The sequence below is a fragment of the Meleagris gallopavo genome, chromosome 24 (assembly GCF_905368555.1).
Source record: "Meleagris gallopavo chromosome 24, MGAL_WU_HG_1.1, whole genome shotgun sequence".
NCBI lineage: Eukaryota > Metazoa > Chordata > Aves > Galliformes > Phasianidae > Meleagris > Meleagris gallopavo.
Window position 1 is genome coordinate 1,528,306 of NC_139427.1, and position 26,049 is coordinate 1,554,354.

At 54.2% G+C, this 26,049-nt stretch overlaps 2 protein-coding genes across 3 annotated transcripts in view; one reads left to right on the forward strand and one right to left on the reverse strand.

Moving 5' to 3' along the window:
• Positions 1 to 15,015, reverse strand: part of XPO7 (exportin 7) — a 32,974-nt gene extending 17,959 nt beyond the window's left edge. The window contains exons 1-6 of the mRNA XM_085242742.1: positions 14,864 to 15,015; positions 5,659 to 5,805; positions 5,116 to 5,209; positions 4,135 to 4,301; positions 2,971 to 3,063; positions 374 to 478 (exon numbers count right to left, since the gene is read on the reverse strand). Of these exons, the coding sequence (XP_085098868.1) occupies positions 374 to 478; positions 2,971 to 3,063; positions 4,135 to 4,301; positions 5,116 to 5,209; positions 5,659 to 5,805; positions 14,864 to 14,881 (624 nt within the window). The 5' untranslated portion in view covers positions 14,882 to 15,015. The remainder of the gene's footprint in view (positions 1 to 373; positions 479 to 2,970; positions 3,064 to 4,134; positions 4,302 to 5,115; positions 5,210 to 5,658; positions 5,806 to 14,863) is intronic.
• A 1,125-nt stretch (positions 15,016 to 16,140) lies between these two features.
• On the forward strand, positions 16,141 to 21,472 carry DOK2 (docking protein 2). 2 transcript variants are annotated; one of them, XM_010723096.4, is made up of 5 exons: positions 16,141 to 16,414; positions 17,700 to 17,981; positions 18,509 to 18,605; positions 18,829 to 19,007; positions 19,560 to 21,472. In XM_010723096.4, exons 1-5 carry the CDS (start codon positions 16,208 to 16,210, stop codon positions 20,283 to 20,285), a joined length of 1,491 nt encoding a protein of 496 aa, XP_010721398.3. In that variant the 5' UTR covers positions 16,141 to 16,207; the 3' UTR covers positions 20,286 to 21,472. The 2 variants fall into 2 exon arrangements, with proteins under 2 accessions (XP_010721398.3, XP_019478165.2); XM_019622620.3 differs by lacking the exon at positions 16,141 to 16,414 and adding an exon at positions 16,683 to 16,836.
• Positions 21,473 to 26,049: the final 4,577 nt, after the last annotated feature.

Here is a 26,049-nt window from a genome sequence, read left to right on the forward strand (position 1 = left end):
GTGTAACTGTGCAGGCCGTGCTTCCTTTGGAAATCAGGATAAGAAAAAGAAGATCAAATCACACCCACATCCCCGCTTTGTTGCTGGCAGAACGAGAGCTGCTCATTTTAAACCATCTTTAAAATAAAGTCTGCTTTTCATTCCGTGCTATTTGTCAACGCTGACACATCGTTCAGCTGGAAGGATAAAAGTTGAACCAATCAAATCTGTGCAACTGCTGCACAGATAACATAAACCCAAGTGGAAGCTTTCCTAAAGAGCAAATTCAGAGCAGAGCACACATTCAAGGTTTGTACTGGAAGGATTGTCAGCCCGAAGGCTGTTGCCCCAACTCGCAGCCCCCAGGAGAGATGTCAAACGATGGCTTCCTTACCTGTTTCAGTAAATTGCATGACAGTGTGAAAATATCAAATAAAGATGAATCTCGGAAGGAAGAGGCTATTTTCCTGTGCTTGGTCAGTGGATGAGTTGTATCAGCCTGGGTAGAGAGAAAAGCAGAGCTTAGAACTGGTGGGCAGAGGTGGCACAAGGCCAGCAGAACACACAGGAGTGCTGCAGCAGCTCTGGGGACACCAAGGCTTCCCTGTCCAGCTTGGCATGACACCAGCGGGCTGCACCAGGGGACAAACGCCCTCTGTGCTTCCTCCTCTGCCCTCACCTCCTCCATGCACAAAGCATATCGTGGGCTTGCAGTGGAACATCTCACCTAAAACACCGTTCTGCTGTATCCCTGGGTTACTCTCGAGTTCGTTTAAACCCCCTCCAAAGCAGGTGGTATTTTCAACAGGACAGAAGCATTGAGAAACTCGAGCACTGCTTTCTGAAGCACTCCTGAGAGCTGAGTCCTACCTGAAGCCGCTGGGCAGACACTTGGTCAACTACTAGCAATTAAAAGGCCACTTACATATCCCCTCCTGAACCTGCACAGACAGGAACAAAACTAGGAGAGTTAACCAGCAGCAAACAGTTTGGACTTCGGTGTATCTGTCGTGAACTCCAGCTCTGGATCTCTCATCGTATCAGAATAAAAGATGACACGTGATAACGGGAGGCAGATAAGCACAGACTGCTTTACAATGGGTAACAAAGACACCAATCCAGTGAACGCATGAGGAACGCGGGCTAACAAAGGCACCACAGATTGGGTCACTTTGTGGACTGCTCCATCTGAACACAGGATGAGTTATGGGATGGGCAGTCATCATGGGATAGAGCAATAGGGCTTTCCACAGTGACTACAGATCTCACGTATTTCTGTGCTTGCAGCAAACAAGTTTCCCTCCCCTTTTCCACGTGGTGTAACTAAGTGAACTCCTGTAGCACAGCAGGCACGCAGCAAGGCAAGTCTGTGCAGCTCTTCAGGATGAAAACTGATACCTCAACACAGTTCCTAAGCTCTCCATTCTATTTGTGCTGCCAGCTTTTAGAACATCAGCTTCAGTCAACAGAGCTTTAGCAAATTCTGCTGTTGCATAACATAAATGGAAGTTTAAACAGTTACCAGAAAAAGCTTGAGGACAGGGTGGGATTTTTTTTTTCTTTCTGCTTGTTTGTTGTGTACATGACCCCACTCTGATGAGTGGGAATGTTGACAGAAGGTTTATTTTGCAAGTAGTGGCACTTTTAGACATTCCAAGATGAGTCACTGGATGCAGCCCTGCGCAGGGCTCGCACAGGGCACGGGAATGAACAGCAAACTGTGGCAGATTTGATAGGCAAGGTTTTAGGAAGGGAATTCTGAGTCAAGTCTTTGATTTCATTTTTTGTTGTTTGTTTTTACACCGAGCTGTAGGGAGTGGGGAAGTGGAACAGGTGCCAGTTCGTGTGCTGATCACTGCTGTGAGATCAAGGGCAGGCCTGCATGGATGCTGACTGCTGGAGGCAGGCAGAGCCCCTCCATCCTTGTTGTGTGGAGCTGAAGGACCTTCCCTGCGTGCAGATGAAGTCACTGGCCAGGGTTTGGGCAAACTGTCACAGTAATGACGTGGCACGAGAGGCAGGAGGAGAGCTGCAGGTTTGGATTTACTGACCTGGCCAGGCTTAAGAAAGTGAATTTGGGTCTGAAGTGGATGCAGATGCTGTTCAGATTACAGAGAAGGGCTTGGGAAACTCAGTGATGCTGAACTTCAATTTCAGCAGGAGAAACTGCTGCTTTGACCTGGCCAGGAAAACACCTCCTCCACCATTTCTAGTTCTGGAGACCACCTGTCATCATCTTTCAAACCCCACACAAGGATCAACCCATTCTGGTGCTGGGATTAGTCCATTTATTAGCAATTTTCCTTAGTAAGACACTAAAAAAACCAAAAATAATCAGCAAAACCCACTAAGTTCCATGGGCAGTGGAAGCCACCAATGGTGGCTTAATAATGGCAAATTCTGTGCCACTTGTCAGGGAAGTGACGTAAGGCAGCACCAAGCAAAGCCACAGCACTCGTTAACCCCAGTGAACCTAAACTGTTTGGGAACCATCTGCTGGGAATTCCAGCACTGAATGAACAGGTTGCTTTAAAAGCCTCCACAATCTGACAAATCCTCTTTGTTTTATCTCCCTGCTCAATACCTCCTGGCAGAAGGACTAAGGTGTAACAGTGCACGGGGTCTGACTAGTGGAGGTGGTAGTGATGTCCTGATGCTCTGGACTTGGTCTTTGCTGGGTAGGTTCGACTCATTGTGTAGCACTGCTCCCTCCTTTTTGATCTCAAAAGATTACATGGAAGTATGAGAAGATGGAAGATGCCAGTGAAACAACACAGCTCCTCAGGCCAGGAGGAAGCAGCATCTTACCACACAGGTATGGGACTGTGTAAGGAACAAACAAGAAAAAGAAAAAATAATCCCACCCACTACGCAATGCTCCCCACACCAAAAAGGAAAACAACCCACAGAAAAGAAATACAAACAAAAACCCCCAGCAACGCACAGACACAGCAGGACACAGCAATATGAATGAGAAAATTGGACACTTACTTCACTGAGGAAGGCTGTAGCACTTACTTGATTAATTTCATTAGTTAGTTGGGACAGGATTGTCACTCCTATGATGCAGTGTTCTACACTATCCTGAGGAAGGAGGGGACAGGGAAAGGAGTTACTGCTGGGCTGCTTTCAGGAAACATCACTGCTAGTCACAAATCTTTCTGTTTTTAAGCCTTCTAGACAGCTTTCTCTACAACTGCTTTAGCCCTGTAGTATTGTGATTTGGAAGAAGCCTGGGAGCAGTATCAAACGAGAATTTAAATGCAGTTATGAAATACTTGATCTTAATGCAAAGGTTTTATGAAGAACGTGGTTATGTGAGCTAATAAATAATAGGCTCCTTTTATTTAATAGTTTAATCCCCACGTTCCTTTCATACCCCAACCCTGAGAAGACTGGTGATGATGATGGTTTATTTTTAAATCAGTTTCCTTGGTTTTAACAGCAGCTGTGCAGACATTTCTGCAACGTTAGGATGGCTCCAGAGCTGTCAGACGGAAACTCTGGGAAAAGAATTCTTCTTTTTGAACTGCAGACCTGGAATAATACGAGCAGCAGCCCCACGGCCCGAGTGCTGAAAGCACAGCCTATCTCCCAGGGAAGGGAGCCCATCCTTCACAGCCCTTTTGGCCTCTGGTTCCACTGCAGACTGCCAACGGGGGCCCCGCTGTGAAACGAGTCTGCAACAGATACCTCTTCACTAGAGACAGCAACCCACTTAGCAAGTGGTTCCAGAGAAGTAACCTGCACTGCTCCTTTGCCCCACTTTCTGCCCTGCACCTAATAAATGATGTTTCCTTCCCCAGCTCCGCCTTGCTTGGCACATCCTGCTCAAATCGCCTTGATCTCTTCCAACTTCCAAGACCAAACTCACCTGCAACACAAATCCAGGCATGTTCAGCTCTGGGATTCACCACTTCTTCATGGGAGCCACCTCTTGCCCATAAGCTCAGTGTTTGCATGCTATCTATACAGAACCACTGGAAAACCTCCCCACTCCACCAAGATTAAATGAGGACAGCTGGCAGAGCAGGTCAGTTTTTTTAGCTTTTAAGCCTTGGAGTCACTGTTCAGTCAACAAATGCAAATCAAATGAAAGACCAAACGCAGAGACTTTCAAATCCCACAAGATGTGCATTCATCATAAATTCTGACCTGCAAGAACCTTGTGACATCTGTGATCACGTTCCTGAAGACATATTCATCCTTCTGACAGTCAAACCAGCCCAACTTAGTGATCCTGGCATACAGCTGGATCAGTGCTTGTGTGACAAACGTGGCCAGCTTCGGCCTGGTGGCAAGGTAGTTGAGCACATAGTTTCCTGGAACACAGAGAAGAGGGTTTCTGCAGACAAAATCACAGCAGCTGGAGCTGAGATGGAAATGCTGTGTTAGGATAAAAGTATCTTTATGAAAGGAGTTAAAAAAAAAAAATCAACCCTATGATGAGCACAGCAGTGGGTTGGATAAAAGCGTGGATTTCATTTGTGCCTTCAAGGCTCTAGAGCTGTGGAACAGATCTGGAAAGCAGACAGACAGGTGTGAGCTCCTCCCCCAAAGGTAACTTATTCTGTGTCAGCAGACTAAACCCCATCCTCTGTGTGCACTCTGTATGTGAGGAGGGAGAGAAGCTGGAAAGCTTTATAAGATCTCAGGGATGATCATAGATTGCATCATTTCTACAGAAGAGAGCAGATTCAGAGCCCTTCCCTGGAGGAAAGGAAGCATCAGTGATTCTCCAGGGAAGAGCACTGCGACAGAATGACTGCTCCCTTAGGAAACACTCTGCCTGATATTTCAGAGACCCAGAAAAAATTTCACTTTGGAAAGCACGCCTTCTGAAGGGGAAAGCACCGTGTGTATTTTAACTTCCAAAGGGAACCTATCAAAGATTCATTCACCAGCCTCAGAGTCCTCAATCCCCTCCATCTCCACAGCTCTACATCTTCAACCTGGAGCTCTACCAGCAAACAACGCAGGAGGAGACTCCGTGGAAGAGAATTATTTCTTTCCACTCTGTACCTTTGAATGTTCAGGGGTAACACGTGGGAGGTTGCAGAAGGCCTCCCGCTCGTGGATGGAAGCGTGCACAACAACTTCTGACACTCACTCAGCAAAACCAAGCCTTGTACTCACGGATATCGATTCGCTGCTCCAACGGTAGCGGGTTGTTTGTGCGTGACACGAGCTTGGTAAGGCATGTAGCTGCCAGTAACTGGGAGTAGGACGACTGTGAAGAAAAACGAGGCATTGAGTGCACGTTTCACAACAAGAACGTCAAGCAGCGGTGCTGGATGCTAAGCTAGCTGCCCGCTGGGAATCTGAGTTTCAGATATTAGTTTTATCTCCTCTGAACCTCTGCGCACACACCATTTCCACCCCCCCGCCACTGCCATTATAACACCTTCCACTCAAAGCTTGGCACAGCTGGGTGGCAGCCTGCAAAGAATGCAGCAAACCCCACCAGGCATCAGACCTGTGTGCAGCTAATTATGCTGCTGCAGTGCTTGCCATCAGCGTGCCAATGCTTTCTTTGGCAGAGGATGCCTCCAAATTGAGGCAGACACACAAGCCACGCTGGGTGTGCAAGACAAACACTGCATAGCAGAAGCCGGGGCCAGCAGCCCCATCCACGTCCAGAAGAGTGAGATACACTGGAGATGTTTTTGGTTTACATACACTCCCTCTTTCTAGAAGCAGCTGGCACTTGCTCAGGCAGTCGGGACTGTTGGTGAACTCAACCAGGGCCTTCTCTGCCTGGAGCCGTGTCGCAGTGTCTGTGGTCTCATACAGCTGCTTGCACAGGTTCTCTAGCTGGGCTAGGCTCTGGAACAGAGAGAAAAGTAAATGAGAAATGAGGTTTTGCAGTTTACTTCCGGCCCGAGAGCACTGTCACAGCTGTTTCTGTGCCAAGAGTGGCAACCCCCCATCTCTGTTTGGATTCCCTTTGCAGGGCAGTGTGACAGACCTCAGCACCCCAGGATGCTGGAAGGAACTGACATGAAACCTTCAGCACTACATGCCAGAACTGCCTAAAGCAGAAGAGAACAAACGATGCAACGGATGCCTCTGAGCAGTGCCCCCGTGAATGCACTGAAGGGAAATAAAAGTACCAGGCAGACTGTGTGCTCAAACAACTGGAAAATATTCACCGTGATCCAGGCAGATGGTTTTCCCCCAAGGCGTCCCAGTTAAAAAGCAGCTCCACGGATGGATATCAATATTCCCTCAGGTTCTTCCTGCTGGATTGACAAGCAGGTATTTCCCACTGCTGTAGGGCTACGTGCACAGGAGGACAGCATCAGCTGCTTCTTTATTCCTGGAGACATCCTCACATCCGTGCCAGGGTCAGCACACAGCCCAGCACTTCTCATGCACAACTGCAGCAACTCCACACCAAACCACTGAAGTTTTTGATGCTGCCAAGGCCACCACCAGATGAGACGGCATCACAAGAGACCCAAGGAGAGACCCAGGTTGCCCTTCCCCAGGTAACGAGTACATCTGCTGGGTAAGTCCACAGATGGGGTCCTCTGCAGTGAGAGACTTGCAGGAAGGCATCCCAGCCTCCTGCAGCCTGCTTTGTTACTCCTGCTAAGGAGACAGGGGAGGAACTCAAACCCAGGAGATGAATCCTGTGAGCAACTTCACTGCTTTCTGGTAAACCCGTGGCTGGCAGAGGGCTCCCCAGGCACTGCCCCATAAGGATCCAGTGCCTGTAGATGAAAAGGGCTCTAGAGAGCGTGCGACACCTCTGGAAAGAAGCACTCATTTATTTTTTTTTTTTAAGAGCTCCTTCTGCCCAGTTTTACACCCCCTGCATGAATTCCTCGAGCTCAGGCACAGAGCTTCCTCGCAATGGCCCTCACAGCTGCAACAAACCTCAGTTCTCACTGCTGTGGGGGCTCGGTGGCACTGCCCAAAGCCTTTTGTTCAGCCTGGCTGTGACCAACCCCTTTTGTTGGTGCAGAGCGTGGGACCCGAGCCAGCCCACGTGCAGAACCCGCTGCCTTAACTCCCTCAGAGCCACACAACTCTCACAGCCCACAGGGCTCCAGCAGAACTCCTCAGCTCCAAGGTCACCCAGGAGACAGGGCCACCGTCAGGGGATGCTGCAGCCACCACAGCACAGCTTTCAGGTGAAAAGTGACAGATGTAGGAGAGCTACTCCCAGTTATCCAGGAGCACAACTCCAGCAGCTCTGCGGAGAGTCCGTATCCACACTCCTCCCATCTCCTGTTGTGCTGCACAAGACATCCCGAACATCCCAGCTGCCCAGTCCTCCAGCTGATGTTCACTCTGTGCTTCTTTCTCACGCTGTCCCCAAAAGCACAGCTGCAGAGGTGGCACACAAAGCCTGGGAGGGCAACACCAAGAGCGAGCCAAGGCTCCACACGCAGAGCTCTCAGTGCCCGTGGTAAGCTACAATCCTCTCCCCCAAAGGGACGGCAATCAAGCCAGCTTCACTCCTGCACGGTGAGGCTGGGGCAGCAAGGAGGCAGGGAGCACTTCAGCAATGCCTCTCCTTTAGGCAAGATAAAGAGGTACCATTCAGTGTAACGACCACGCAGTGGCAGGGCCCTGCGTGCTCCAGATAAGCACTAAAGCATGAGACAGCAGAGCGTGTGAAGCATGGAAAGGCTCTGGCTGCCTGGGCTTTGCTGAGGGTCAGAAAGGTGAGCTGAAAGGCAAAATGGCACCGAGGGCAGTTCAGGCTGACCAACATCTGTGTTCTTTGCTCTTTTGAGAGCAAGTGGCTCTGAAAACATTAGTTACAAAGCAAGATTCTGCAGGGCGGCTGAGAAGAAGGCCAGCTTCTGGTCTGAGGACATGCAGCAGGAGCAGGCCCAGGCTGCTGGGATGCAGGACAGGGTGCTGGGGACACGGGGACAGCAGTGGAAGGAGAAGCAGTGAGTCGTTGTTGAAGTGCTGAGTCACAACACGCAGCCCCGGGCTCCCAAACCTCCCCTGCTGCCTTTGGCATAGCAGCACTGCAAGCCTGGGATTTGGGCGGTGTGCTGGGACAGCCACAGCTCCTGCAGCAACCCAAGCCCTTCAGTCCACGTTCTCTCACACACTTCATGCTGTGCCGAGGCTAAATGACAAGCTGGAACCCCAGCCAGCTCCCAGTAGCAGCATTTAGCTCAACTGTGAACCCAGAGCAGTTATACGAACCCTGAACTGTGCTCATCTGACTGCTCTGCTGGGACTCCTCAGCTCAGAGCTCAGCGATCACTCGACCCCTCCTGCACACACACACACACACACACACACACTTTTTGCCCTCCAAAAGTCAAAACCCAAACGGTATCAATGCTTTTTCCTGGCAGTAACATCTAATAATGGAGATTTGCACCCTATCTCCAAGCTCTTCTCACCCAGCCTCCAGACAGACACCTCGTCACGTCGCTGCCTACAACCCAAGACCCTTTTCCCTACGTTCACCTGTTTGTGACACCTGTCTGTTTCTGAATGCTGGGAAGGTTCGTTTTGCAGTTCTCGGGTTGGTTTTGCATCTCTTCTCACCCTGAGCACAACAAAGCTGGGGATCTGATGCAAACCCCATCCGTGGGAAGGATCCACATCAGGGATCTTCCATATCTACGAGGGCTGGGTTGTGGGTCGTCCTCTGCACACAGCAGCCCCTTGCTGAGATCCTGGCCTCGGATGCCTGCCTGCTGAGAGCAGCTCTGAAGCTCAGAACGTAGAAGAAAAGCAACCCATCAATCTTATTTATACCACGAGCTGCAAATAAAACTCATCACTGCGCCGGGTTTTCCCCACGGTGAAGATAAACAATGTGTGATCATCTTTAAAATGATAAACACTACAAGGAATGCAACAGCTACCTAAGAAGGAGCCCCCGGGGGCTGGCTGTGGAATTGATCCTATATTACACGGTTGCTTAAGCAACGCTCTTTACATCCAGGGGTTGCAATAAGCTCCAGGCAGGTTCAGTTCAATAGGGTTTGACTTCAGCACGCTGACAGTTCTCATCTCAGGCAGTGGAGGGAAGGCAGGCTGTGCTTGGCATGCCCAAGATGGCAGAGGCAGAAATGGAGCAGCGGGCACGGGGAGCCCCCAGCAGCAGCCTCACAGACATCACAAAGGCTTCACCACAGCCACCCAAGCTTTGCCGCTGCCTGGGTTTCGTCCTGAAGGATGTGCGCGGCTGTAAAGGCTCAGACATGTTGTTTCAAGGAAGGCATTCCTTCCTCCTGCTTTCTGCGTCCCTGAGCCACAGATCCCTCGACGTGCTCAACGCGTTGTTTGCACCCCGAGCCCAGCCCCCCACTCTCATATCCCCCAACTGATTCCCCCATACGTCACCATCAGGGGAGGCCCCACGAGTGCCTGGGCGGCGGAGGGCAGGCAATGAGCCTGCAGCTCCTCACTCACTGCGTGCAGCAGGCACCAGCAGCAGCGACCTGCGAGCCCACTGCCACAGCTGGGCTGTGTGGGGGGGTGGGACCCCCAAGCTGCAGGCATTACCCACTCTGGGAGGAAGATGATGATGATGTTGAGGTCAGGGCTCGGAATCGCTGCGCTTTACCAAATCGTGGCAGCAGTCAGAGGGCTGCGGTGACAGAAGCGACTCAGGCTCAGAGAACAGCTCAGGTCACTTCAGTTGTTTCAACCAGGAATAAAAAGTTCTTAGATGGAGCAATTCAACTCTTAACCGCCGAGGAGCACGGCGATGCATCTCCTAAGTGCTCACCACTGTGAAACCCAGGTCTGGCGGCTCATCGCCCTCATCCATTAATGGAATCTCAACTATGAATTGCCCATTTCCATTTATTCTGCTAACAAAAGAAAGAAAACTTACTTATGCCCTTCCAGAATATCTCAAAAAGTTATTTATTGCAGCAGCACTTCCAGGCATCTCCCGGGGCACCAATAAAGAGCTCTCATTTATTCCCTTAAGATGAACGGTCCTCAAGTCGAGCTGAAGAGGACTTCTTTCAGTGCAGCCCTGCCATTTCACTGTGCAGCCCCACAGCAGCACTAACGTCCCCTGTAAGTTAGCACTGACAGCAAAGCACCCAGAAACAAGGATGGATTCTATCCCACGGAGCTTAAAAATGAGGAACTGATACCTTCAGCAACTGGAGAAACCACTGAGACACGGCACAAACCCTTCAATATTTTAGCTGGGTGCAAATAAGCACTGCTGCTCCGTGCCACCGAGGTTTTGCTGCGGCAGGACGGCGATTTGCTCAGCTGTGTGGGAAGGAACCAAGAGGAAAAAGCGAGCAAACACGACACAGAGCACATCAGGAGGGAGCAGCCCCAAAGCTAATTGCACTTCAGGGGCTGACGGCTGAAGTATCAGAACAACCTCTGCATTTCTGCTCCCTCCAGGAACGCAGAGTGAAGGCACAGCTCTGCGGCTGCACACAGCTACCCCCGATCCCCACTGACACCGGGGGAGCAGCAACGAGAGCTCCCTGGTGCTGCAATACAAACCTGTGTCTCAGAGCAGCTGCCCAGGGAAAGCTCTCACCCAGCAGGAGGGCTCAGCAGGGCCCAAGCGAAGAGAACAGCAGCCCAATGCAGCACGCAGGTGCTCCTTCCATTTGGGAACAAAACGGGAGGCTGAGAGGCAGCAACACCTTTGTATGGGAGGATGAGTCACTGCCATCTCTCTCTACCTTCTTATTTATGTGCCACGTTAATGTGCTGCTTCAGAAATCGCACCGATTTCACCTCTCTTTTTGAGGACTGAATGTTCCCTGTGCACCTGAAGGCTTCCCACTTGGCAAAGGTCGGCCGTTTCCTAATGAGCAGCAACCAGGAAATTAGGAAACAGCAAGCACAAAGCACACATGGGAGCAGCGCAGTGCTGAAGGCAGGGAGAAAGAGCAGAACCTCTTCCACAAACATCTCTCAGCCACACTGAGCTGAGGGCTCCGGAGGCAGCAGAAACCCTCTGCACCAAAGCAAGCCTGAGAGCTCGATGTGTTTTCCACCATATGAAGTTCTAAAGCTCCTCCAGTGCTGCTCAAACTCAGCAAAAGCACTGCAGATCACCTTCAGTGCACCGTTTGAGCTACAGACATTATCTGCTGCTAAAAGAGAAACAGCAGAATTAATATTTTCCAGCACAACGTCCTTGGACTCTCACTCCTGTAATCAGTGCTTTCACAAACACTGCATGGCTGGCGCTACAAGGGCGCTGACTTTTCCAACAGGAGCTGAAGGAAAGCGTGTGGATGATGCAGAAACGACAGCCCTGCTCCGTGTGAACACGGCAAACAGGAGCAGGTCAGAGCACGGCTGTGAGCAGTGCTCCCTGGGCGCTGCTTGTCTGCTCTGCGTGACCCCCAGCACCGCTCTGCTGGCCGTGTTTGGCTGCATCTGGCTGAGGATGCAGAGCTGCTGGCTGTGCAGGGGATGCACCAAAGCTGGATGAGAAGAGTAAGCTCGCAGATTACAGTGGTTACTCTTAGATTCTTACAACTCAGTCGCACGGCTGCGCCACCAGAAGAGCACAGAGCATTCTTACTACCAGCAAACGTCTCCTTGAAAGCGCAGCCTAGAAGCAGAAAATTACCAGCAAAAACATAATTGTAAGTAGTAAAAATGTAAGTTCACCTCTGTTCCAGCAGACCTGAGCCCTGCGAGCTTCTCAGCAGCAGCTGCACTGCACGCATGGAGGACAAGGAGGTGTTAGCAGCAATAACAAAGTTACTCTGCTTTCCAGCCCCAACCCAACACTGGTTGTGTTACTTTGCTGAGCATCCAAGCAGGGTAGTTAGAAAAAAAAAAAACCAACTAATTTGCAACAGAACTGCTGCCAGCTCTATTTTTAGTGGAGGCAGCCTGTGCCCTCCCTGGGCCCACAGCACTCCCTTGGGCTATTCTGAGATAAATACAAGCCCTCAATGAGAGCGGTGACAGACACAGGAGGTAAAAACCTTGAGCTAAAACAAAGTATTCCCAGCAACGCGCTGCGCCAGGCCTCTGTTATGCCAAGCAGGTGCAGGGTTACGGGGAGAGCAAATGGGAGCCACGCGGTGCAGGCTGAAGGCTGTGGGTTTCTAAAGCCAAATTAGATTTTGTGTTTGAGCCAAAATGACGTCTTCTAAAATACGGAAAGAAGGGAAAAACAAAGGTCCTGTTGGGGATGGAAGCACCCACCCGAGGAAAACACCTCAAGAAGCCCTGGCAGGGAGATGGTTTCTGAGCACGGAGCCCTCCAGCAAAGCGAGGGCCCTCCAAACCCTCCTGTTGTCCCTTCTGAGCACACCCAGTGCCCCGCAGAGCGCTGCCACGCGTGGGGACAGACCCAAAGGATGCCCATCCCAACACAAATCAAGGTTTCCTCTGCAATGGCTTCGAGATGAAAGCGGTAACCCCTGCCTGCTGCCGACCCGCTGCAAGACAGAGCGCCGCCGGGTGATCCGACACACAAACATCCAAACCGAGCCCACAGTCAGGTAACACACAGGCAAAACAACAACAAACCAACCCCCAAAAAGATGCAGTTTGCTTTGAGATGCCAAATCCCATGTTCTTCTAGGAGTTCCAGCTCAGCACCTCTCTTCTTGCACCTCATTCCTCTCAGCTCAGAGCCAGCTTACCACGAGCAGGCGAGAGTAACTCACACAGAACTGACAACGGCTTTTATGTGGTACAATCACTTGTCAGAACTCCACACAAACAGAACACTCCACGCTCAGAGCCACAGAATTAATTACCAGCAAACATTCTCCCACGGGGACGTTCGCTTTCAGGAAGCGCATCCCCATCTCAGGGCAACAGAAAACATCCAAGCATAAAGAAAGCAGAAAGCAAAGATGAACAGATCTGCTTGCAACGTGTTGTGGGACCGAGGAATAGGGCTGTATTTGCCCACAGAGCTAAAGGCAGCCGGCCTGCTTTGCTCTGTGAACAAGTTGAGGCAATGCTTCCAAGCCTGGGATCAGCAATATGCATCCAGAAGGCAATGTGAGCGTGCTGACGGAGAACGCAGGGCCCTTCAGCCACACCACAACACCTGATTTGCGCTCCTGCTGCCTCAGCATCACCGCAGCAGACACTGAGCAGCCTCCTCCTGCAGTGCTGCTCAGCAGGAGCACGGCACCCAGCTGCAGCTGCACGGCATGGCAGCTCAGTTTGCATCGCCTCCTGTTTCTAAAGCCCTCTGAGGGTGTGATATCTCCCTCACTCCGGCTCTAAAAGCTCACCTTCCTTCTCACTGCTCCGCAAATAACCTCTGCGACGGTTCCCTGTGCCCACCAGGCACCATAAACCTAACGCCCATCAGCTACCAAAAGTCCAACTGAACCCCAGCCTGCCAGCACACAACACCCCCAGCAAAGCTCTCACAAACCTTGGGAACTCTGCACAGCTCCCAGCAGCCAGCATTTATTGGCAGTGCCAGCCCCTATTAAAACAAGGCCAACTCCCACAGCATGTGCCACTGAAACTGCTCTGCCTATTATCCGCACTGGCAGCACACGTTGCAGGATAACTCAGTGACTGCTGCGTTTGATGTGGGAGCTGTGCAACTTCATTCAGGCCATAGAATCATTAAGGGTGCACGAGAGCATTAAGTTCATCAAACCCAACAGTGCTGAGCAGGCTGGGCCGTGAGGTGACAGCAAGATCACTCACAGAATGGCCAGGGTTGGAAGGGACCTCAAGGATCATAAAACTCCAATCCCTCCACTACATGCAAAGCCATCAACCTCCACATTTCATAGCAGCCCAGGCTGCCCAGGGCCACATCCAACCTGGCCTTGAACACCTCCAGGGATGGACGGGGCATCCGCAGCCTCTCTGGGCAGCTGTGCCAGCACCTCACTGCTCTCTCTGCAAATATCTCTCACCCCAAACTCAATCTATTCACACAAAGCACCGCGTCCTGCAGGCACAACACATTCAGAGTCAGTTTTGAAGGGAACCTCTGTGCCGAAAGGAACTACGAGAGGCTCCCCGGATGCTGCACCTGGAGCAGAGAGAAGAAACAGACCATCAGCAGCGTGCAAAGCACACACAGCTGTAACGCTGAGCGACTCCTCCAGCTCTGTTTGCCCTGCAGGAACCACACCGCGCTGCAGCTGCCCCAACCCTATTTGCAAACCAGTCCCCCGAGTGGAGCATCTCCCACATTGCAGCCGTTAAACTTTAACTCAATGGAGCCGAACGCGGCCATCGCGACCCCGTTTGGCCACCTGTAACTCAGAAAATCACAGAATGGCCAGGGCTGGAAGGGACCTCAAGGATCACGAATCCCCAACCCCCTGCCACATGCAGGGCCACCAACCTCCACATTTAATACCAGCCCAGGCTGTGCAGGGCCCCATCCAACCTGGCCTCAAACACCTCCAGTGATGTACGGGGCATAACTCCCACTTGCTGAACGCAATATTTAACAAAGAAAAGCAAAGCGAGGAGGCAGGATTTCAAACCACGACAGCAGCAGGTTCCCGCAGCGCTCAGCTCAACGGCCTTTTAACGGCACGGCACCCAAACGCGGCCTTTCTTCAGCAAACCGGCTGCGCGGCAACCGAACAACGCGGCCATCCCCGGGCTCACACAGGGCAGATCCGCTCCACTTCTGTCGTAGGGATAAGGCGGGCCCGGCAGCGGCGAGGCCGGGCGGCGGGCATCGAGCAGGAGCCGCGCTGCAGGAGCCGGGCCGAGCTGCAGGAGCTCCGCCCCGCGGCACCGCCCCGGCCGTTCGGGACCCTGAGGCCCCGCCGCATCCCTCAGCCCCAGGCCCAGCCGCGGCCTACCGAGCCTCACCGCCGCCCGCCCAGAGCAGGCCGCGCTAGGCCGCAGCCGGCCCGGAGCCCGTCCTCGGAGCCTCCCGATGGCCCGGAAAGGCTGAGAGGAGCCTCCCCGAGCCCCCCGGCCGCCCGCGGCCCCCCCTCACCTGCACATGATCCGCCATTTTGCTCCATTCATGCTCCGCTCCCTCCGCCTCCGCCGGGCCCGGCACGCGCCCGCCTCCGCCCCCCCCACCCCTTCCTCAGCCACCAGCGCCGCCGCCTCACTGCGCATGCGCGTCGCGCCCTCCCGCCTTTCCGCGCCTGCGCTGTTCCCGCCCACACATTTGACCACGCCCACTCCATTTGACCACGCCCACGACCGTTACAACTTACTATATTGACCAAGCCCACCACTTTGGCCACGCCCACCCACATGACCACTGCCGTCCCCTTGAACACACCCACTCGCTCAGGCCACGCCCACCCGCCTCAGCCCCCCCTCCGTCCCGCGGAGCGCAACGGGAACAGCACGGCGCCCGCTGCGGCCGAGTGACGTCACGACGCCGGCGGCGCCGCGGAGGGAGGAGCGCGCTTTGTTGACATCGCTCTTAAAGGGGCCGCGCACCTTTTTCGTCCCCGCGTGCCTCTCCCGTGCTCGCCGTGCCCCCGCCGCCCCCAAATTCCTCCGCAAAGCACGGAGCGGGTTTTTGGTGGGCGCCACCCGGCCCCGTTCTTTCCGTCCCCGCGGAAGTTCTGTGCATGGGGTGCTGCCCCCGCGTGGCCCGAGGGTGAAACCGCGAAGGGCTGAGGAGCGCACGGAGCTGCTGGGCAGCGCGGGACCGGGGGGTGCAAAACCTGCATGCGCTGAAGGGCTGCAGTGCTCCGTGTGCACCAGTGCACGCATTTCCCGCACGCGTCGGGCGATCCTCTGCATGCAGCAAGGGATGCAGTGCTTTTCATGCACCTAGGATGCATTCCCTGCAAGCGCCAGAGAATCCCGTGCATGCACTGAGCGCTGAGGTGCAATGCATGCACCCATGCTTCCTACGTGCACTAACTAACGAGGTGCTTTGCCTGCACTGAAGAACGCATCCCCTGCATGCAACAAGGTCTGTAATGCTCTTCATGCACCAGCAGATGCTACGCTTTGCATGCACCAAGGGATGCATTCTCGGCATGCTGCACCTCCTGCACACCCAGAGGGCTTCATTCCCTGCATGCGCTGACAGATGCAGTGCTGCCCATGCACGTAGGGCTGCATTTCCCGCATGCACCGTGAGCAGCAATACTACAGACACCCCTCCTTCCCCCCCCCCCACCCATGCCCACCTCCACGCCATGCACCCGGGTGGCGTGCGGCGCAGGATGAGCAGCAGCACCACGCTGCAGATGAACCACGTGCTCCCACCCACCCAAACCCCATCACACCCCCCATTTTTCAGGTCCCCCATTCCCACCCCAGCAGCTTCTCAGGGCCCCGCGTGCAGCTGCGCACCCGGCTGCCCTTTATGGTAAGAGCACGAAGGCAGGAAGCGGAGCATGGGGAGGAAACAGCAGCACCCAACCACACATCACGTGGTGTCGGTGCAGACGGGGCAGTGGGGACACTGAGTGACAGAGGAGCAGCGCAGATGGATGCTCTGGGCTGCAGGATGGAGGAGGCGGTGGTGAAACAGGGCGTGCTGCACCTGCAGCTGCAGCAGACCTTCGGCAAGGTGAGGGTGCAGCATGGGGGGCTTCCTGCTGGGGCTCTGGGGGGCAGCAGGGGGGCTGTAAGCAGTGACGGTGAGGGTGCAGCACCCTGAGCATCCTTCAGCTGGAGGATTCGGTGCTGGGATGCAGCGTGAAGAGATGCAGTGCTAGCAGAGCACCTCTGCAGCTCGGCACAGTGGGATGGGATTAGGCACAAAGTGATGCAACCCCCATGCACGGTTGCTTCAGAGAGTGCTGCGGTTCAGTGACGGCGGCTGCTGCTCTTGTGCAAGGAGGAAGGAGTCATTCACCACGCTGGGTGGGGAGGATGAGCACCCAGCAGGATGTGGGGGCTGCAGAGCAAATGGGGTGGGTTTGGAGCTTGGCCCTAACAAAAGGTGCAGCAATTTGGGCCCCACAGGTTCCCCTTGGAGCCCTGCGGGAGGTGAGTTTTGGTGCAAAACTTCCTCTGGGGCTGCACACCTCCCATGCAAAATGCAACAAACTTCTCTGCCTGCTAAGAGGGTGTGAGTCAGGGTTTGCTCTGAAGGTGATGGTTTTAGGAACGGGGGAGTAAATGGGGAGCTGGAAGCACTTTGGGGGGCATGGATTGCAGGGGGATGCCATGGGTAGGGGGGTAGGGGGTTGGAATGAGAATAGGGGTGCAGTGGGCAGGGGAATGCCATGGATAAGTGGATGCCAAGAGTAAGGGGATGCCATGGGCAGGGGGATGCAATGAGAAGAGGGATGCAATGGGCAGGGAGTTTCCATGGGCAGGAGGATGCCATAGGTTAGGGGGTGCCATGGATAAGGGGTTTCCATGGGCAGGAGGATGCCATAGGTTAGGGGGTGCCATGGATAAGGGGTTTCCATGGGCAGGGGGATGCCATAGGTTAGGGGGTGCCATGGATAAGGGGTTTCCATGGGCAGGAGGATGCCATAGGTTAGGGGGTGCCATGGATAAGGGGTTTCCATGGGCAGGGGGATGCCATAGGTTAGGGGGTGCCATGGGTAAGGGGTTTCCATGGGCAGGGGGATGGTTTCCCCACATCCCCCCCCCAGGCTGGGTGACGCTGAGCAGCCTTCAGTTCCCCTTATGCTGTGCTTGGGCTTGGAGATGCTTTCCCCATCCTGCCCGGTCCCCCAGGGGCCACGTGGGCATTTTGGGGGTGAGCCGCTGCCCGGATCACGGAGCATTTTGCCCCAATTGAAAACTGTAACTCGCGGGGATGAAATTCCCTGGAAGGTTGAAAGCGGCGCTGCTAACCCTGCCTCCCCCTCTCCTTTTGCTGCTTCGTGCCACATCAGAAATGGAAAAAGTTTTGGGGCGTTCTGTACCGGGAAACCCCCTGCTCCACCGCCCGCCTGGAGCTCTTCGAAAGCGCCGACAAACCGCGGAAGGGCGAGAGCAGCCGGCGCCTGGTGAAGCTGAGCGACTGCGTGCACGTGGCCGAGGCGGGCGGCGAGGCCGGCTGCCCCAAAGCCACGGCCCCATTCCTGCTGGAGACCACCGAGAAGAGGTACCTGCTGGCGGCCGAGGGCGGAGAGGTGGAGGGCTGGGTGAGGAGGCTGTGCCAGCTGGCGTTCCCGGTGAGAGCTGGGGGATGTGGGCATGGATGGGTGGGATAATTGGGGTATTGGGGGTGATGGGTCCATCTGGGGGATGGATGGGTGGGATAACCTTGGTATGGGGATGCTGGGTTCATCTGGGGGATGGTTGGGTCCATTTGAGGAATGGATGGATCAATTTGGGGTATGGATGGGTGGGATAACCTTGGCATGGGGGATGCTGGGTCCATTTGGGGGATGGATGGATCCGTTTGGGGTATGGGTGAGTCTATTTGAGGAATGGATGGATCAATCTGGGGTATGGATGGGTGGGATAACCTTGGCATGGGGATGCTGAGTCCATTTAGGGGATGGATGGATGGGATAAGTAAGGTATGGGAGATGGATCCATGCAGGCTATGGATGGGGTAACTGGGCTGTGGGGCAAATTGGGACATGGATGGATGGGATAACCGGGTTGTGAGGTCTGCTGGGTCCCTTTGGGGTATAGATGGGTGGGATAACAGCAGCGTGGGAGCCATGGCTCAGCCTTTACTCTTTCTTTGCAGAGGAGCCAGGAGGAAGAAGCAGCGGGGAAGGACAGAGAGCTGAGCTCCAACAGCGAATTCTCCATGGCTGAAAATTCCCTGTACAGCTCCCACAAAGGCGAGTGTCTGGGTGTGGGGAGGGGGCCGTGTTTGTGGGTGAGCAGCATCCTGCAGGCAGCACAACTTGCAGAAATGGCCTCTGAGCGCTTTTCCTGCGCTGCGGTTAGGCTGGGCTGGGTTTCATTGCGGCTTTCGCCTTTATCAGCCGGACCCCGCTTCCCCTCCGGGGCTGAGAGCCGCAGCACGGTGCAAACACTCCCTCCTCCTCCTCACGTCCCCAGGCTTGGAGCACGACTTCGAGGTGATGCTGAGGGCCACCGAGTCGTCGGAGCGCTGCCGCCTGCGGGGCCGCTTCGTGCTGCGGGCGGGAGAGGAAGCCTTGGAGCTGCGGGATGTGCAGAGCAGGGATGTCCTTTACAGCTGGCCCTACCGCTTCCTGCGGCGCTTCGGGAGGGACAAGGTTTGGGGATGCTCAAAGGGTGGGATCGTGGTGGGGGGAGGACTGGAAATCATAGGATTGTAAAATCGTTGGGCTTGGAAAAGACCCCCGGGGTCATCAAGTCTAACTGTCATCCTGTCCCCACCATGCTCATAGAGCCGTTGATGTTGGAAAAGACCATTAAGGTCATCAAGCCAACTGCTGACCCATCCTCTCTGTGCCCATACGGTCATTAAGGTTGGAAAAGACCATTAAGGTCATCAAGCCAACTGCTGACCCATCCCCACCGTGCCCATAGGGTCGTTAAGATTGGAAAAGACCATTAAGGTCATCAAGCCAAATGTTGACCCATCCCCACCGTGCCCATAGGGTCGTTACGGTTGGAAAAAACCTCTAGGATCATCACATCCAACTGTTGACCCATCACCAGCATCCCCACAGAATCACTGAGGTTGGAAAAGACCACTGAGATCACCAAATCCAACCAACCCATCCCCACCATGCCCACCATCCACGTCCCCAAGCTCCAGCTCTCCCTTTTTCTGGAGAGATGATGCAGTTCCCCTCCTCCAGGTGACCTTCTCCTTTGAGGCCGGCCGGCGTTGCGCCTCCGGCGAAGGGAACTTTGAGTTTGAGACCAGACAAGGCAACGAGATCTTCCAGGTGATCGAATCGGCCATCGCCGTGCAACAGGAACGGGGCGGCCCTGGGGACGAGGGCACACGGCCACGCCAAGCAACCCAGCTCCCCGAGCGGGCTCAGGAGCACGAGGAGCACCGTGCTAAGAGCATCTACACCGAGCCCTGCGGCCCTCTGATCCACACCGCCCCCTCGGCCGTGCCCAAAGCTCCGGAGAAGGGCGTGAGGAAGGATGCTGTGGATGAATTGGAGTACGCCGTTCCCTTTGATACCATCGCCAAGTCGCTGATGGTTGGAAAATTCGGGAGCATCCTCCAGGGTCCCGCTGATGTTCCGGATCCGCTGTATGACAGCATACAAGAGGCAAGTGGGCATCCTCCGTTGCCTCGTCCCCGCGCTAAACCGGAGCACATCTACGATGAGCCTGAGGGTGTGTGCACCCACACTGTCTACGATGAGCCCCAGGAGGTGAAGGGCGAAGCGTGGAGGCTGCAGGCGGCCCCCGAGGAGCCTTCAGGGCACAAATATCCCTACAACCCACAGCGGGACGACTACGCCGTGCCCAAGAGAGCCGTCCCGCTGCGGCAGGGCAAGGAGTGGCTCGGGGACACCGAGTACGACAACGTGGTCTTTCAGTTGGCCAAGAAGAGGAACAAGTAGTGAGAGAACGCGGGGAGCGGAGCTCGGCCCCATCGCCAGCGGTGCACATCTGGACAGCTGCGGCCGCTGGAGGGCACTGCGCGCCCGGCTGTGGGCTCGGCACCGCCGGACTCGGAGCGGGGCACGGTGCGCCCCAGAGCCCGGCTGAGCGTGGACCCAAAGGGTGCCCCACACCATGGAGGTGCAGTAAGGAAGCACGGAGCCAGGGGTGCGCGTCCATCAAAGAGCTGGGTGGTGGTGAACGTCGCAGGGATGCACATCCCACACTGTAAGGGCTGGGTGCTGATGTGCATCGCAGGGGTGCACATCCCTCATTCTAAGAGCTGAGTGGTGGTGAACATCCCAGGGATGCACAGCCCTTACTGTAAGGGCTGGGTGCTGAGGCACATCCCAGGGATGCACATCCCTCACTCTAAGAGCTGGGCGGTGTTGAACATCCCAGGGATGCAAATCCCACACCATGAGGACTGGATGCTGATGCACATCCCAGGGATGCACACCTCACACCATAAGGGCTGGATGCTGAGGCACATCCCAGGGATGCACACCTCACACCATAAGGGCTGGATGCTGATGCACATCCCAGGGATGCACACCCCACACCATAAGGGCTAGATGCTGAGGCACATCCCAGGGATGCACATCCCTCACTCTAAGAGCTGGGCAGTGTTGAACATCCCAGGGATGCACACCTCACACCGTGAGGGCTGGATGCTGATGCACATCCCAGGGATGCACATCCCTCACTCTAAGAGCTGGGCGGTGTTGAACATCCCAGGGATGCGCATCCCGCACCATAAGGACCAGCTGGCAATGCACAGCCTCAAGCACTCATGCCCCACGCCGTAGTGCAGCAGTGCACAGCTCTGGCGTTGCACATTGCACACCACAAGGGCCGGCTTGCAGGCTGTGCACACTGCAGGGATGCACGTTGCACACCATACAAGTTGGTCCCCAAGCAGAGCTGCCGTGTCCCAGTGCTGGGGAACGTTCCCTATCACCCCACAGCTCTTCCACCCAAGGCAAAGCAAAAGCCATGAATTATTTATGCTCTCTCTCAATCAAATAAATGGTTAGGTGCTTGAGTTAATTTCCTGAAGCCTGAAAATCCAAAGTGCAGACTTTTAATAAGGCAAATTAAGTGCTTTATATATTACACTGATTAAAGCTGCGTATCAATCCATCTATCACACGTTGAATGGAAGGGGCTGGGAACAGCCAGGGCGCAGGGATGCTCGAGCACAGAAAATCCTACAAGTTTAAAAAAGAAGGAAACGATCTCTAACGTGTGACCAAATTAATTAGAGCTCATTATGGCGGTTATTTATTATTAATGGGTGTTAACACAGTCCTCTCCTCCCCGCTGCAATCCCGTTGCGTTGCCTCCGGCCGTGATTTTTCTTCGTTAAGTGAAGGAGTGGTAACACCTTTGGGCTCTGATATCCTATGGGTGTAATGGGATTTGCACTGCGCTGGGCTAATGAGGGAGCTGCTAATCACTTTGCACAGGGGTTGAGCACTGGGTGGTTGGATTCCCACCTCAAAAGGTTCCTCGTTCCCTTTTTTGGGTGGAAAATGAGATGTGAGCTGGGATGGAAAGCCCAGAAAAGTGGGATGCAAAGGCTGGAAAACCCCTTTGCAGTGCCCAGCATGGGAGTGTGTTGAGCATGAGATGAGAAAACACAAATCGATGGCAGAGAGAGGGGGGAAGAGATTAGAGCACAAAGCCCCAGACAAATGGAGAGGTGTAATCTGATTAGGGAGTCGTTGTCCTTATTGTGTTATGCTGATTATAAATCATTTAGGAGCACAGCTAATCACAACAGAGATTTGGTCAGAGATTTAAGGGTTGCTGCCTCCAGCAATGCCCTGCCCCAAAGGGGAGGGCAAACTCAAACCCGAATCCAAAAAGTCAAACCCAAATAACCAAAACCCAAAGCCAAATCCAAATCCAAACCCAAATATAAATGCAAGCCCAAATCCAAAGCCAAACCCAGACCCAAATGACTCCAGCCCATATCCAAACCTAAACTCAAATCCAAATCCAAATGACGCAAAGCCACATCCAAAGCCAAATACAAATCACGACTCAACTTCAAACCCAAAGCCAAACCTAAATCCAAAGCCAAACTCAAACCCAAACTCAAACCCAAACCCAAACCCAAATCCAGACCTAAGTATCTCAAATCAAAGCTCAAACCCAAATAAAAAATAACACAAACCCAAACTCAAATCCAAACCCAAAGAACCCAAATCCAAATCAAAACTCAAATCCCAACTCAAATCCAAACCCGAAGACGAACCTAAATCCAAATCCAGACTCAACTGAAATCGAAACTCAAACCTAAAGAACACAAATCAGAACTCAGTGCCAAAGCCAAACACAAACCCAAATCCAAATAGTTCAAATCAAAACTCAAACCCAAACCCCAACCCAACCCCAAGCCAACCAAAACCCCATCCCAATCCCAACCCAACTCCAACCCCAACCCAACCAACTGAAATCCAAACCCCAACCCAACCCCAACTCAACTCAACCCAACTCCAACCCAACCCCAACCCCAACTCAACTCAACTCAACCCAACTCCAACCCAACCCCAACCCCAACTCAACTCAACCCAACTCCAACTGAACCCCAACCCTACCCCAACCCCAACTCAACTCAACCCAACTCCAACCCAATCCCAACCCTACCCCAAGCCCAAGCCAACCCAACCCCAACACCAATCCCATTGAAACTCCATCCCAACCCAACCCCAACCTAACTCCAACCCCAACCCAACCCCAACCCCAACTTCATCCCAACTCCAACTCCAACCTCAACCCCAACCCCAACCCCAAACCAACCCCAACCCCAACTCCATTCCAACTCCAACCCCAACCCCAACCCAACCCCAACTCCAACCCAACTCCAACCCAACCCCAACACCAACCCAACTCCAACCCACCCCAAGCCCAACTGAACCAAAACCCCAACCCAATCCAACCCAACGCCAACCCACCCCCACCCCATGCCCCCCCAGCTCTCCCCATGGCCATCTCCCCACATTAGGGCTGCTCTCTCTCTGCAGCACTGCTCGAATCCCAGGCGCCACAGTGCAGCTGCAAACTGCATTAGCGTCGCGCCGTGGAGTCCCTAATTCAATTATGGGGCAGCATTAGAGGTGCTAATTGACAAACTCCTAATCAGTGCTGGGATTTATGTCAATCAGCCCCTGGGTAGGGCAGGGCAGAGCCCTTCATTCATAAAAATTGCTTAATGGAGGGGTCTGGGTTCTGTCCGCTGTCTCATGAGCACATCCTTGTGATGAGAAATAGAAAAGGGATGGCAAGGTGTGTGTGGGGGGGAGGGCAAAGGGCCAGGTGGGTTTTGCAGACTGTTTTGGGGGGGTTTAAGCACTTTTTGGTGGCTTGAGAGATCACTGGAGGGGTTGCATGGAGAAAAGGTTGGGAAAAAGGAGGTTGTTCTCACCTGCCTACCCAGAATGGAGGATGCGGGCTGCTTTCCTGCCCTTGGCTGCAGCGCAATTAATTGGCAATTACCAGCAGTCCATAAAGCACGGCCGTTCTTGGGGAGGAAGCTGTAAAACCGCCCGTCCTCGGCCGCATTTCCTTCACTCCTCATCGATCCCACGGCCTCGGGGCGCTGCACCCAGCCGACCCTCATCGATCCCGTGGGATTTCGGTGGGATGTGGGCAAACACTGAGAGCACAGCCCTATGGACTCTGTGAGCAGCAGGGCCAGATCCCAGAGCTGCTTTCTCTCCCTCTCCTTCCGTGCAAGTGTAGTGCGATGCAATTACAACGCTGTGCAGGTGCAGTGCAATGCAGGCACGGTGCTGTGCAGATGCAATGCTGTGCAGGTGCAACACTGTGCAGGTGCAACGCTGTGCAGGTGCAACGCTGTGCAGGTGCAACGCTGTGCAGGTGCAATGCCTTTTTGCAAAGCCCCTTTCTTGCTGAGCCCACCCTGCTGCTGCATGGCGTTGCCTGGTGACCCTGATGCTTGGAGCACGGGATGCACAGAAGACCCTGCAGCTGGGATGCATGGAGCTGCTTGTGGAAAGCCACGTCCCACCTGTGTCACACTGTCCCCTGCACAAGGCCCACCTTTCCCAGGGGCGTGCACCGATCTCATTAGAACAGGAGCTGGGAAGTGGCTGCATTTCCACCCCGGTGCTCTCGGTTATCGCAGCGAAAGGGGAGCCAATTACCAGCAGCTGGTGAGAGCCTCAAATTATTATTAATTTCAAACAAAGCATATGCTTTGTGTTAACAATCCTCCGCCGTGTGGCAGAAGGGCCAACGCCATCCAGATGGCTTCGACGTGCTGTGGGAATGAGTAATGTGCAGCTCTGCCACTGCACCACGTGGGGACGGGGAGAGGGGGGTGAGCAGCGTGGTGAGGGGTCACAGGTAGCACCCGTGGCCAAAAATCCCTGTGCGTGGCAGCTGGCAGCCTGCAGGCACTGCTGCATGCAGGGCAGGGATGCTGGTGGTCCTATGGGGATGCTGGCAGCCCTATGGGGTGGGATACTGGTGGTTCTATGGGGATTTATGCTGGTTACTCCATAGGGATGCTGGTGGTTTTACGGGAGGGATGCTGGTGACACCATAGGTGTGCTGGTGCTCTCATGGGAAGGATCCTGGGATCCTATAGGGTTTCTGGTGGTCATATAGGGAGGGATGCATGTGATCCTATGGGGAGGGATGCTGGTTACCCCATAGGGATGCTGGTGGTCCTATGGGGAGGGATGGTGAAGGCTCTCATGAGCAGAAAGCCATGCGGGATTGATGTTGGAGGGGATCAACGATGTCCCTTTTCCTCCCACACCTGTCCTGCTGGCAGAGGATTTGCACAAACCTGACCCACCCACAAACCCTTTCACACACACTTACTGCAGACACGGGGAGCGGCAGAGCTGAACTCACAGAGGAATGGAACTGAGAGGCATTAAGGCAGAGCTCAGAGCAGCACTTCCATCCAAAGCTGCAGGTAGCAAAACAAAGGGCGGCTCTATTTCCTCCCATCGTTGGGAAACACACCTGGGCAGGTCTCCCCAACCCCCCCTGCGTGTCACTGCCCCATCCATGGGGACACAGAGGGGCTGTGACAGTGGCCCTAGGGGTGATGGCGACAACAGAGCTGCCCAAAATCCCACGCCTGGAATTGGGAGAGGAGCATCTCTGGGAGGAAAGGGGTAAAAATAGCTCTGTGTCAGTGAGAGCAGCAGGGGGGGGGAAAGGGGGGCAGCCAGGGGCTCTGCGAGGGCAGGCAGTTATAAATAGGAGTAATTACTGCAGTGGGGGTGAGCAGCTTAATGAGGAGTTGGGCTGATGGAAGCGCTGGGATTGAGGGATGCATCCCAGCATTGGGGCGGGCAGCGGTGGGAACTGCAGCACTGCGGGAAGGGCAGGGGGGTGAGGGGACCCCTGGGGGGGCTCTGTGCCCCCAGGCAGGCCTTGAGCATCGTAAGGGAGGGAGAAACGGTCAGGTCTTAATTCCATGCCCTTCTGCAGGGCTGCTACCTGATGGCTGAATAATTGCGTCCAGCGGTTAATTTTAATTAAAACCTGTGGCTGCCTCAGCTTTGTGCACAGGGGCAGAGGTCGCCCCTGTGCAATGCAATGCAATGCAATTCAGTGCAATCCAAAGCAGTGCAATGGAATGCAGCCCCAACCCTCACGCAGTGCAAAGCAAAGCAATGCAACAGATGCAGTGCAGTTCTAACCCTAATGCAGTGCAAAGCAATGCAGTGGAAT